The 14,925-nt window shown below is 47.0% G+C and overlaps 1 protein-coding gene across 2 annotated transcripts in view; it reads right to left on the bottom strand.

The window, feature by feature from the left end:
• Nucleotides 1-8,946, bottom strand: part of LOC110487799 (vascular endothelial growth factor receptor 3) — a 220,239-nt gene extending 211,293 nt beyond the window's left edge. For both annotated transcript variants that reach the window (XM_090198927.1, XM_090198929.1), the window contains exon 1: nt 8,515-8,946. In XM_090198927.1, the coding sequence (XP_090055053.1) occupies nt 8,515-8,572 (58 nt within the window). In that variant the 5' untranslated portion in view covers nt 8,573-8,946. The remainder of the gene's footprint in view (nt 1-8,514) is intronic.
• Nucleotides 8,947-14,925: the final 5,979 nt, after the last annotated feature.

Here is a 14,925-nt window from a genome sequence, read left to right as displayed (position 1 = left end):
CTGATGGGATTAATAGGTTCTCTACTAGCTGGGACTGATGGGATTAATACATCTCCTCTACTAGCTGGGACTGATGGGATTAATAGGTTCTCTACTAGCTGGGACTGATGGGATTAATATGTCCTCTACTAGCTGGGACTGATGGGATTAATACATCTCCTCTACTAGCTGGGATTGATGGGATTAATAGGTCCTCTACTAGCTGGGACTGATGGGATTAATAGGTTCTCTACTAGCTGGGACTGATGGGGATTAATACATCTCCTCTACTAGCTGGGACTGATGGGATTAATAGGTCCTCTACTAGCTGGGACTGATGGGATTAATAGGTCCTCTACTAGCTGGGATTGATGGGATTAATAGGTCCTCTACTAGCTGGGACTGATGGGATTAATACATCTCTTATACTAGCTTGGATTGATGGGATTAATAGGTCCTCTACTAGCTGGGACTGATGGGGATTAATACATCTCCTCTACCAGCTGGGACTGATGGGATTAATAGGTCCTCTACTAGCTGGGACTGATGGGATTAATACATCTCTTCTACTAGCTGGGACTGATGGGATTAATAGGTCCTCTACTAGCTGGAACTGATGGGATTAATAGGTCCTCTACTAGCTGGGATTGATGGGATTAATAGGTCCTCTACTAGCTGGGACTGATGGGATTAATACATCTCTTCTACTAGCTGGGACTGATGAGATTAATAGGTTCTCTACTAGCTGGGACTGATGGGATTAATAGGTTCTCTACTAGCTGGGACTGATGGGATTAATACATCTCCTCTACTAGCTGGGATTGATGGGATTAATAGGTCCTCTACTAGCTGGGACTGATGGGATTAATACATCTCTTCTACTAGCTGGGACTGATGGGATTAATAGGTCCTCTACTAGCTGGGACTGATGGGATGAATAGGTCCTCTACTAGCTGGGATTGATGGGATTAATAGGTCCTCTACTAGCTGGGACTGATGGGATTAATACATCTCTTCTACTAGCTGGGACTGATGGGATTAATAGGTCCTCTACTAGCTGGGACTGATGGGATTAATAGGTTCTCTACTAGCTGGGACTGATGAGATTAATAGGTTCTCTACTAGCTGGGACTGATGGGATTAATAGGTTCTCTACTAGCTGGGACTGATGGGATTAATACATCTCTTCTACTAGCTGGGACTGATGGGATTAATACATCTCTTCTACTAGCTGGGACTGATGAGATTAATAGGTTCTCTACTAGCTGGGACTGATGGGATTAATAGGTTCTCTACTAGCTGGGACTGTTGGGATTAATACATCTCCTCTACTAGCTGGGACTGATGGGATTAATAGGTTCTCTACTAGCTGGGACTGATGAGATTAATAGGTTCTCTACTAGCTGGGACTGATGGGATTAATAGGTTCTCTACTAGCTGGGACTGATGGGATTAATACATCTCTTCTACTAGCTGGGACTGATGGGATTAATACATCTCTTCTACTAGCTGGGACTGATGAGATTAATAGGTTCTCTACTAGCTGGGACTGGTGGGATTAATAGGTTCTCTACTAGCTGGGACTGATGGGATTAATACATCTCCTCTACTAGCTGGGATTGATGGGATTAATAGGTCCTCTACTAGCTGGGACTGATGGGATTAATACATCTCTTCTACTAGCTGGGACTGATGGGATTAATAGGTCCTCTACTAGCTGGGACTGATGGGATGAATAGGTCCTCTACTAGCTGGGATTGATGGGATTAATAGGTCCTCTACTAGCTGGGACTGATGGGATTAATACATCTCTTCTACTAGCTGGGACTGATGGGATTAATAGGTCCTCTACTAGCTGGGACTGATGGGATTAATAGGTTCTCTACTAGCTGGGACTGATGAGATTAATAGGTTCTCTACTAGCTGGGACTGATGGGATTAATAGGTTCTCTACTAGCTGGGACTGATGGGATTAATACATCTCTTCTACTAGCTGGGACTGATGGGATTAATAGGTCCTCTACTAGCTGGGACTGATGGGATTAATAGGTCCTCTACTAGCTGGGACTGATGGGATTAATACATCTCTTCTACTAGCTGGGACTGATGGGATTAATAGGTCCTCTACTAGCTGGGACTGATGGGATTAATAGGTCCTCTACTAGCTGGGACTGATGGGATTAATACATCTCCTCTACTAGCTGGGACTGATGGGATTAATAGGTTCTCTACTAGCTGGGACTGATGGGATTAATACATCTCTTCTACTAGCTGGGATTGATGGGATTAATAGGTCCTCTACTAGCTGGGATTGATGGGATTAATAGGTCCTCTACTAGCTGGGACTGATGGGATTAATAGGTCCTCTACTAGCTGGGACTGATGGGGATTAGTACATCTCCTCTCCACCCTGGTTGTGAGGAGAGCTGGGCTGAGACTGTCCTCAGTGGACTGATGGGGATTTCGTTCCTTTCTGTTCTCTTCTGGTCAGAGCTAGGCCTGGGCTAGGTCGGGGCTAGGTCGGGGCTAGGTTGGGGCTAGGTCGGGGCTAGTTCTGGGCTAGGTCAGGGCTAGGTCAGGGCTATGTCGGGGCTAGGTCAGGGCTATGTCAAGGCTAGGTCGGGGCTAGGTCTGGGCTAGGTCGGGGCTTTGTCAGGGCTAGGTCGGGGCTAGGTCTGGGCTAGGTCGGGGCTAGTCCTGGGCTAGGTCCTGGGCTAGGTCGGGGCTAGGTCGGGGCAAGGTCGGGGCTAGTTCTGGGCTAGGTCAGGGCTAGGTCAGGGCTATGTCAGGGCTATGTCGGGGCTAGGTCAGGACTATGTCGGGGCTAGGTCGGGGCTAGGTCTGGGCTTGGTCGGGGCTAGGTCGGGGCTTTGTCAGGGCTAGGTCAGGGCTTTGTCAGGGCTAGGTCAGGGCTAGGTCTGGGCTAGGTCGGGGCTAGGTCGGAGCTAGGTCGGGGCTTTGTCAGGGCTAGGTCGGGGCTTTGTCAGGGCTAGGTCGGGGCTTTGTCAGGGCTAGGTCAGGGCTAGGTCTGGGCTAGGTCGGGGCTAGGTCGGAGCTAGGTCTGGGCTAGGTCTGGGCTAGGTCCTGGGCTAGGTCTGGGCTAGGTCGGGGCTAGTCCTGGGCTAGGTTGGGGCTAGGTCGGGGCTAGGTCTGGGCTAGGTTGGGGCTAGATCTGGGCTAGGCCGGGGCTAGGTCTGGGCTAGGTCTGGGCTAGGTCGGAGCTAGGTCGAGGCTAGGTCGGGGCTAGGCCGGGGCTAGGTCTGGGCTAGGCCGGGGCTAGGTCTGGGCTAGGCCGGGGCTAGGTCGGGGCTAGGCCTGGGCTAGGTCTGGGCTAGGTTGGGGCTAGATCTGGGCTAGGCCGGGGCTAGGCCGGGGCTAGGTCTGAGCAAGGTCGGAGCTAGGTAGGAGCAAGACATTTTAAAATGGATTTCATGAGAATCACCCAGCTAGGGACTAACACGGACTACAGGAAGAAATCCAGCCCAGTCACGGACCAGGATGTCTTGCTCCCAGGCAGACTAAATAACTTTTTTGCCCGCTTTGAGGACAATACAGTGCCACTGACACGGCCTGCAACGAAAACATGCGGTCTCTCCTTCACTGCAGCCGAGGTGAGTAAGACATTTAAACGTGTTAACCCTCGCAAGGCTGCAGGCCCAGACGGCATCCCCAGCCGCGCCCTCAGAGCATGCGCAGACCAGCTGGCCGGTGTGTTTACGGACATATTCAATCAATCCCTATACCAGTCTGCTGTTCCCACATGCTTCAAGAGGGCCACCATTGTTCCTGTTCCCAAGAAAGCTAAGGTAACTGAGCTAAACGACTACCGCCCCGTAGCACTCACATCCGTCATCATGAAGTGCTTTGAGAGACTAGTCAAGGACCATATCACCTCCACCCTACCTGACACCCTAGACCCACTCCAATTTGCTTACCGCCCAAATAGGTCCACAGACGATGCAATCTCAACCACACTGCACACTGCCCTAACCCATCTGGACAAGAGGAATACCTATGTGAGAATGCTGTTCATCGACTACAGCTCGGCATTCAACACCATAATACCCTCCAAGCTCGTCATCAAGCTCGAGACCCTGGGTCTCGACCCCGCCCTGTGCAACTGGGTACTGGACTTCCTGACGGGCCGCCCCCAGGTGGTGAGGGTAGGCAACAACATCTCCTCCCCGCTGATCCTCAACACTGGGGCCCCACAAGGGTGCGTTCTGAGCCCTCTCCTGTACTCCCTGTTCACCCACGACTGCGTGGCCACGCACGCCTCCAACTCAATCATCAAGTTTGCGGACGACACAACAGTGGTAGGCTTGATTACCAACAACGACGAGACGGCCTACAGGGAGGAGGTGAGGGCCCTCGGAGTGTGGTGTCAGGAAAATAACCTCACACTCAACGTCAACAAAACTAAGGAGATGATTGTGGACTTCAGGAAACAGCAGAGGGAACACCCCCCTATCCACATCGATGGAACAGTAGTGGAGCGGGTAGCAAGTTTTAAGTTCCTCGGCATACACATCACAGACAAACTGAATTGGTCCACTCACACAGACAGCATCGGGAAGAAGGCGCAGCAGCGCCTCTTCAACCTCAGGAGGCTGAAGAAATTCGGCTTGTCACCAAAAGCACTCACAAACTTCTACAGATGCACAATCGAGAGCATCCTGGCGGGCTGTATCACCGCCTGGTATGGCAACTGCACCGCCCTCAACCGTAAGGCTCTCCAGAGGGTAGTGAGGTCTGCACAACGCATCACCGGGGGCAAACTACCTGCCCTCCAGGACACCTACACCACCCGATGTCACAGGAAGGCTATAAAGATCATCAAGGACATCAACCACCCGAGCCACTGCCTGTTCACCCCGCTATCATCCAGAAGGCGAGGTCAGTACAGGTGCATCAAAGCTGGGACCGAGAGACTGAAAAACAGCTTCTATCTCAAGGCCATCAGACTGTTAAACAGCCACCACTAACACTGAGTGGCTGCTGCCAACACACTGACACTGACTCAACTCCAGCCACTTTAATAATGGGAATTGATGGGAAATGATGTAAATATATCACTAGCCACTTTAAACAATGCTACCTTATATAAATGTTACTTACCCTACATTATTCATCTCATATGCATACGTATATACTGTACTCTATATCATCGACGGTATCCTTATGTAATACATGTATCACTAGCCACTTTATACTATGCCACTCATCTCATTTGTACATACTGTACTCGATACCATCTACTGTATCTTGCCTATGCTGCTCTGTACCATCACTCATTCATATATCCTTATGTACATATTCTTTATCCCCTTACACTGTGTACAAGACAGTAGTTTTGGAATTGTTAGTTAGATTACTTGTTATTACTGCATTGTCGGAACTAGAAGCACAAGCATTTCGCTACACTCGCATTACCATCTGCTAACCATGTGTATGTGACAAATAAAATTTGATTTGATTTGATTTGATTTGACACACACGGAACCTCCAACTCGATCAACTAGAGCCATATTAGGAGACGAGTGATAGAATAATGAAATTAAACAAGGATGTTGAGCTATCCTCTCTGGTCTTCATGAACAGCTGTTCAACACCAATCAATAATGACTAACTTTCACACTGCTTGTTGAGCTACAGACACATCTCCATATAACATGAGCTGAACCTGCTGGCTAACATAAACACACAGAAACCATATTCAACATCAATCAATGACGAACAAGAATAAAGCTCATGACTCCAACCTGTATGTTCACCAGCAGACACCTGGTATTCTCTCTGGCCTTATTTACTTAAAAAAAAAAATGTCATATTTATTTAACTAGGCAAGTCAGTTAAGAACAAATTCTTAATTAACAATAACGGACTACACCGGCCAAACCCGGACGATGCTGGGCCAATTGCGCGCCACCCTATGGGAACTCCCAATCACAGCCGGTTGTGATACAGCCTGGATTCAAACCAGGGGGTCTGTAGTGACGCCTCTAGCACTGAGATGCAGTGCTTTAGACCGCTGGGCCACTCGGGAGCCCAAATGATCCGCTGTTCAACACCAATCAATACTGCATTTAACACAGGTTAACAGAGACATACTTACAGACACATTTACAATGTAAAAACATATAAATACGGGTATATATATTTTATATGTAAAACAGTCGGTTCATTTAATGAAACCTACTACTGGTAACCAGGCTGAGGGTTCCTCAGTCCCTAACCAGGCTGAGGGTTCCTCAGACCCGAACCAGGCTGAGGGTTACTCAGTCCCTAACCAGGCTGAGGGTTCCTCAGACCCGAACCAGGCTGAGGGTTACTCAGTCCCTAACCAGGCTGAGGGTTCCTCAGTCCCTAACCAGGCTGAGGGTTCCTCAGTCCCTAACCAGGCTGAGGGTTCCTCAGTCCCTAACCAGGCTGAGGGTTCCTCAGTCCCTAACCAGGCGGAGGGTTCCTCAGTCCCTAACCAGGCTGAGGGTTCCTCAGTCCCTAACCAGGCTGAGGGTTCCTCAGTCCCTAACCAGGCTGAGGGTTACTCAGTCCCTAACCAGGCTGAGGGTTACTCAGACCCTAACCAGGCTGAGGGTTCCTCAGTCCCTAACCAGGCTGAGGGTTCCTCAGTCCCTAACCAGGCGGAGGGTTCTTCAGACCCTAACCAGGCTGAGGGTTCCTCAGTCCCTAACCAGGCTGAGGGTTACTCAGACCCTAACCAGGCTGAGGGTTACTCAGACCCTAACCAGCCTGAGGGTTCCTCAGTCCCTAACCAGGCTGAGGGTTCCTCAGACCCTAACCAGGCTGAGGGTTCCTCAGACCCTAACCAGGCTGAGGGTTCCTCAGTCCCTAACCCGGCTGAGGGTTCCTCAGTCCCTAACCAGGCTGAGGGTTCCTCAGTCCCTAACCAGGCTGAGGGTTCCTCAGACCCTAACCAGGCTGACTGTTCCTCAGACCCTAACCAGGCTGAGGGTTCCTCAGTCCCTAACCAGGCTGAGGGTTCCTCAGTCCCTAACCAGGCTGAGGGTTCCTCAGTCCCTAACCAGGCTGAGGGTTCCTCAGTCCCTAACCAGCCTGAGGGTTCCTCAGTCCCTAACCCGGCTGAGGGTTCCTCAGTCCCTAACCAGGCTGAGGGTTCCTCAGTCCCTAACCAGGCTGAGGGTTCCTCAGTCCCTAACCAGGCTGAGGGTTCCTCAGTCCCTAACCAGGCTGAGGGTTCCTCAGTCCCTAACCAGGCTGAGGGTTCCTCAGACCCTAACCAGGCTGAGGGTTCCTCAGTCCCTAACCCGGCTGAGGGTTCCTCAGACCCTAACCAGCCTGAGGGTTCCTCAGTCCCTAACCAGCCTGAGGGTTCCTCAGTCCCTAACCAGGCTGAGGGTTCCTCAGACCCTAACCAGGCTGAGGGTTCCTCAGTCCCTAACCAGGCTGAGGGTTCCTCAGTCCCTAACCAGGCTGAGGGTTACTCAGACCCTAACCAGGCTGACTGTTCCTCAGACCCTAACCAGGCTGAGGGTTACTCAGACCCTAACCAGGCTGAGGGTTACTCAGACCCTAACCAGGCTGAGGGTTCCTCAGACCCTAACCAGGCTGAGGGTTCCTCAGACCCTAACCAGGCTGAGGGTTCCTCAGTCCCTAACCAGGCTGAGGGTTCCTCAGACCCTAACCAGGCTGAGGGTTCCTCAGACCCTAACCAGGCTGCGGGTTCCTCAGACCCTAACCCCCTATTTATCCTGTGGCTGGTATGTTGGTACTCTAGGGTTGCCTCCCAAACTAAACCCTATTCCCTACATAGTACACTACTTTTGGCCATTTGACCAGGGCCCATAGAGTTCTGGCCAGAAGCAGTGCACTATGATAGGTAATAGGGTTTCATTTGGACGCACCCCAAGACTCCCCCTAGTGACGGTGCGTTTTATAATGACACTAAACCATCCTGTATCTAATGAATGTATCTTTCTCCACAGACCATCACATCGTGGTCCGGAGCCAAAGCTGTTTTCCCATTCATTCACAAGTAAGCAATCGTACTTTTAAAAGCGATTGTTTAAATAAAAAAAACAATGAATAAGAAAAAACCCTGAGTTAGGTCGATAGATGAAGTATGACAGCGTCATATTCAGATGGACCCGTAGTTTTAGAGTTAGAGCTATATTTCAAAAGGAATTTTCTCTGCGCATTTAGGAAAGGATCACATCTACTTTATAACTCAATCTGTATTTTAGGATGATTTTTGACTTATCAAACTTCTGTCATATCAGACTGTAATGTCAATTAATATGACAATCAAGTCGTCCGGTTGAGTAACTTTTTGCTAATTAAAACTAACAGGAAAAACTATTTAACTATTGTTAAAAAAATAATTGGTTATTATTATTCTATTCAACATCTGTTACAAAACTCTGATCAACACACGATAAAGATGCTATCCGAATCCCCACACCTCCCTCCCCCAACTTGTTGCCGCTGTTAGCTGCTGCGTGCAGCTATTCAAAAACGGTCTGATAATCAAACAAAACGTCTTTCTCCACTTACCTGAAGCAGCAACGATCCCAACCCAAATCCGACAGAAACACGCCAAATCTCTCTTCATTTCCAGTTCTCCAGTTCTGCGAAGGTTTAACCGATGATTATTTTACTACAAAACGTCGCGTGTTTGAGGTGTTGATGAGTGCAGGGAGAAAGGAGGAAAGTAAAAAAAAGTCTGTGAGTTGAATGGGACAAACTCAGGTGCGCTTGCTGTGGAACCGGGAAACCGTGACTCTGTCACCAGAACCACGCGAGGAGGATGTGCATGGGTGAAATAGAGGAGAGAGAGAGAGAGGGGGAAAAAAGCGTTTTTCTCTTTTCCTGTTAAAAAACAAAAGGATTCAGCAAGACCTGAATGGACACCACAATAATTTTACTGGGACGGGCACATTGGACACACACGTACATACGCACACACACACACACACACACACACACACACACACACACACACACACACACACACACACACACACACACACACACACACACACACACACAACTCTCGTTAATAACTTAGGCTAAGCCCTCCAGTCACCGTAGAGGAATGACAAATGTCCTTCCTGGAGTGAAGATGTGATCCCAACACTATATTATTACCACGTTAGACTGCTTCCTTTAACTGGTAGGTCACTGTTGCTTCTCTTGAAATTCAACACTTCTCATCCAAGTCATTTACCAATTCACCATTTTTAACTGTAACCTTAGACATAAATAGACGAGTTAATGAAAGCAATATGCTTGACTCAGTCTCCTCCTAATTTCCCGATTACAACTTGAACCTTCTGGCATTTAAATTAGTTAATGGGAGTTTATTATTATAGACTTGATTCAGTCCCCCTCCATTTATTTCAGGATCATATGAAAACAATAACTTTTTAGCAGAATTGTAAACTTGTTTTAATGGTTAAGAATGTACAATTGGATTCTGGTAAGGTCATGCCAAAAGTGTCTGTCAATATCAATTTCAGCCTCAGAGATCTTTAAGTCCCTCAGAGATCTTTAAGTTCCTCAGAGATCTTTAAGTCCCTCAGAGATGCTATATATTTCTTCCCATCACTATCTTCCATGCATGAGAACATGGTGTTTCCACCCAATAACACAACTGACATACACACACACACACACACACACACACACACACACACACACACACACACACACACACACGTACACACACACACACACACCCCTACTCTTACAGACAGGCGGTAAACAGAGTGACCATCGGTATCACTTCCACTCAACACACACACACACCGGACACACAAACACACACACATGCTTGCACGCACGCACACACACGCACAAGGCTTTTGGGAATAAGCATCTCTCCTCTTCTCCTTCACCTCTTCCCCTTCTCCTCTCCTCCTTCACCTCCTCCTCTTCTCTCCTCTTCCTCTTCTCTCCTCCTCCCCTCACCCCCCCTTCTCCTCTCCTTCCCCCCCTTTTCTCTCCTCCTTCTCTCTTAATCCCCCCCTCCTCCTCCCCCTCTCCTCTTATTCTCCTCCCCCTCTCCTCTCTCCCTCTCATCCTCCCCGTCTTCTCTCCTCTTCCTCCTCCTCCTCTCCACCAGCCCTCCTCTACAGGGACTGGTTGGGGTGTGAACGGGAAACATGTGTTAAGTGCCGGCCCAGTGCTGTGTGACCAGAGCCCAACATAGGGCATAGGGAATAGTGAATAGGGTGCCATTTGGGACACAGTTCAAGCTTGCTATCAGCCTTATGTTAGAGGAAGATACAGTTGAAAAATTAAAGGACAGTCGAACACTCTAGGATCTCAGATGCAATAATTGAATAACCTAAAAACCAACATTTGGACAGACAAGCTGTCTTCATCTGGGTATAATAACAAACACTGCAGGGTCACTAGTTTATATCGTGTCAAAGGATACACACAGGTGTCTGTAATCATGTCCGGGTGTGGCCTGATATCATTGGTTAATTCTCAGATATAAAAACAACATACCATGAACATGAATGGATAGCGTACGATCTTAGATATAATTTAGCTACATAAGCCTACAAACATTTACTATAGCAAAATCATAACAATCACAAGAATGGCTTCAGATCAAAGTCAGATCAAAGTCTACGTTGAGACTGAAGGGAGCAAGAGTCTTTAATTAAAGATCCAGACAGCCTCTCATTTTACCAAAGATTGTCGAGGTCCCCCCTCTCCTAGGGAGGGTGATGTGTTCGATGCTGATATAACGTAGGGACGAAATCGAGTGGTTCAATTCCAAAAAGTGGGCCGCAACTGGGTACGTCGAGTTTTTGCACCTAATGGTGCTACAATGCTCCGAGATTCGTACTTTTAATTCACGCTTTGTTTTACAAGACATCTGGAAACCTGATCTGTTTCACCTGTCTTTGTGATTGTCTCCACCCCCCTCCAGGTGTCACACCCTGATCTGTTTCACCTGTCTTTGTGATTGTCTCCACCCCCCTCCAGGTGTCTCCCATCTTCCCCATTATCCCCAGTGTATTTATACCTGTGTTCTCTGTTTGTCTGTTGCCAGTTAGTTTTGTTCATCAAGCCTACCAGCGGTTCCCCCCTTGCTCCTGTCTGTTTCTAGGCCCTGTTTTCTAGTTTTCCTGGTTTTGACATTCTGCCTGCCCTGACCCTGAGCCTGCTGTTCTGTACCTTGTCACACCACCCTGGATTACTGAGACTGCCTGCCCTGACCCTGAGACTGCCTGCCGTTCTGTACATTTTGGACTCTGGTCTGGATTACTGAGACTGCCTGCCCTGACCCTGAGCCTGCCTGCCGTTCTGTACCTTTTGGACTCTGGTCTGGATTACTGAGACTGCCTGTCGTTCTGTACCTTATGGACTCCGATCTGGATTACTGAGACTGCCTGCCCTGACCCTGAGCCTGCCTGCCGTTCTGTACCTTTTGGACTCTGGTCTGGATTATTGACCTCTGCCTGCCCTGATCGTGAGACTGCCTGCCGTTCTGTACCTTTTGGACTCTGGTCTGGATTACTGACCTCTGCCTGCCTTTGACCTGTCGTTTTGCCTGAACCCTGTTTTAGTAATAAACTTTTGTTGCTTCAACACTGTCTGCATCTGGGTATTCCCTGAAACGTGATACAGGCCTGCTATCAGCTTTATGTTAGAGTAAGATACAGGACATCTGGAAATGAGAAACCTCTGTAGTAAAACACACACACCTAGGCATGCAGGCTTGCTCACAAACTAACACACACACACCTAGGCGTGCAGGCTTGCTCACAAACTAACACACACACACACCTAGGCATGCAGGCTTGCTCACAAACTAACACACACACACCTAGGCATGCAGGCTTGCTCACAAACTAACACACACACACACACAGACATGCAGGCTTGCTCACAAACTAACACACACACACACAGACATGCAGGCTTGCTCACAAACTAACACACACACACACACAGACATGCAGGCTTGCTCACAAACTAACACACACACACACAGACATGCAGGCTTGCTCACAAACTAACACACACACACACAGACATGCAGGCTTGCTCACAAACTAACACACACACACACAGACATGCAGGCTTGCTCACAAACTAACACACACACACAGGCATGCAGGCTTGCTCACAAACTAACACACACACACACAGACATGCAGGCTTGCTCACAAACTAACACAAACACACACAGGCATGCAGGCTTGCTCACAAACTAACACACACACACACAGACATGCAGGCTTGCTCACAAACTAACACACACACACACAGACATGCAGGCTTGCTCACAAACTAACACAAACACACACAGACATACAGGCAGTGATGTAATGTACTTAATTAAGTAAAAATACTTTAAAGTACTACTTAAGTAGTTTTTTTGGGTATCTGTACTTTACGATTTATATTTTTGACTACTTTTACTTTACCTTCACTACATTCCTGAAGAAAATGATGTGCTTTTTACTCCTTACATTTTCCCTGACAACCAGATGTACCTGTTACATTTTGAATCCTTAGCAGGACAGGAAAATTGTCTAATTCACACACTTATCAAGAGAACATCCTGGTCATCCCTACTGCCTCTGATCTGGTGGACTCACTTAACACATGCTTAGTTTGTGAATGATGTCTGAGTTGGAGCGTAACACCGGCTATCAGTAAATAAATAAAAAACTAGAAAATGTGGCCATTTGCTTAACATAAGGAATTTGAAATTATTTATAATAATTGTTATTATGAGACTGTGGTGTGTTATTATGAGACTGTAGTGTGTTATTATGAGACTGTGGTGTGTTATTATGAGACTGTGGTGTGTTATTATGAGGCTGTAGTGTGTTATTATGAGGCTGTAGTGTGTTATTATGAGACTGTAGTGTGTTATTATGAGACTGTGGTGTGTTATTATGAGACTGTAGTGTGTTATTATGAGACTGTGGTGTGTTATTATGAGACTGTAGTGTGTTATTATGAGACTGTAGTGTGTTATTATGAGACTTTGGTGTTATTATGAGACTGTGGTGTGTTATTATGAGACTGTGGTGTGTTATTATGAGACTGTAGTGTGTTATTATGAGACTGTGGTGTGTTATTATGAGACTGCGGTGTGTCATTATGAGACTGTGGTGTGTTATTATGAGACTGTGGTGTGTTATTATGAGACTGTAGTGTTATTATGAGACTGTAGTGTGTTATTATGAGACTGTGGTGTGTTATTATGAGACTGCGGTGTGTCATTATGAGACTGCGGTGTGTTATTATGAGACTGCGGTGTGTTATTATGAGACTGTGGTGTGTTATTATGAGACTGTGGTGTGTTATTATGAGACTGTGGTGTGTTATTATGAGACTGTAGTGTTATTATGAGACTGTGGTGTGTTATTATGAGACTGTGGTGTGTCATTATGAGACTGTGGTGTGTTATTATGAGACTGTGGTGTGTTATTATGAGACTGTAGTGTTATTATGAGACTGTAGTGTGTTATTATGAGACTGTAGTGTGTTATTATGAGACTGTAGTGTGTTATTATGAGACTGTGGTGTGTTATTATGAGACTGTGGTGTGTTATTATGAGGCTGTAGTGTGTTATTATGAGACTGTGGTGTGTTATTATGAGACTGTAGTGTTATTATGAGACTGTGGTGTGTTATTATGAGACTGTAGTGTGTTATTATGAGACTGTGGTGTGTTATTATGAGACTGTAGTGTGTTATTATGAGACTGTAGTGTGTTATTATGAGACTGTGGTGTGTTATTATGAGACTGTGGTGTGTTATTATGAGGCTGTAGTGTGTTATTATGAGACTGCAGTGTGTTATTATGAGACTGTGGTGTTATTATGAGACTGTGGTGTGTTATTATGAGACTGTAGTGTGTTATTATGAGACTGTGGTGTGTTATTATGAGACTGTAGTGTGTTATTATGAGACTGTGGTGTGTTATTATGAGACTGTGGTGTGTTATTATGAGGCTGTAGTGTGTTATTATGAGACTGCGGTGTGTTATTATGAGACTGCGGTGTTATTATGAGACTGTGGTGTGTTATTATGAGACTGTAGTGTGTTATTATGAGAACACCTTTATTTAACCAGGTAGACCAGTTGAGAACACCTTTATTTAACCAGGTAGGCCAGTTGAGAACACCTTTATTTAACCAGGTAGGCCAGTTGAGAACACCTTTATTTAACCAGGTAGGCCAGTTGAGAACACCTTTATTTAACCAGGTAGACCAGTTGAGAACACCTTTATTTAACCAGGTAGGCCAGTTGAGAACACCTTTATTTAACCAGTTAGGCCAGTTGAGAACAAGGTCTCATTAACAACTGTGACCTGGCCAAGATAAAGCAAAGCAGTTCGACACAAACAACACAGAGTTACACATGGAATAAACAAACGTACAGTCAATAACACAATAGAAAAAATAGAATTGCACTACATAGGGAATAGGAGGCCGTTTTGGACACAGACAAAATATCCAGTCCCCTGCAGTATGAGAGGAACCACAGACACAGTCCCCTGCAGTATGAGAGCAACCACAGACACAGTCCCCTGCAGTATGACAGGAACCACAGACACAGTCCCCTGCAGTATGTGAGGAACCACAGACACAGACACAGTCCCCCGCAGTATGAGAGCAACCACAGACACAGACACAGTCCCCTGCAGTATGAGAGGAACCACAGACACAGTCCCTTGCAGTATGATAGGAACCACAGACACAGACACACTCCCCTGCAGTATGAGAGGAACCACAGACACAGTCCCTGCAGTATGAGAGGAACAACAGACACAGTCCCCTGCAGTATGAGAGGAACCACAGACACATTCCCCTGCAGTATGAGAGGAACCACAGACACAGTCCCCTGCAGTATGAGAGGAACCACAGACACAGTCCCCTGCAGTATGAGAGGAACCACAGACACAGATCCAGTCCCCTACAGTAT

The sequence above is a fragment of the Oncorhynchus mykiss genome, chromosome 14, assembly GCF_057628025.1.
Source record: "Oncorhynchus mykiss isolate SJ-2025 chromosome 14, ASM5762802v1, whole genome shotgun sequence".
Taxonomy (NCBI): domain Eukaryota; kingdom Metazoa; phylum Chordata; class Actinopteri; order Salmoniformes; family Salmonidae; genus Oncorhynchus; species Oncorhynchus mykiss.
Note: the sequence above shows the minus strand (reverse complement) of the source record. Positions and strands in the feature narration are given on the sequence as shown.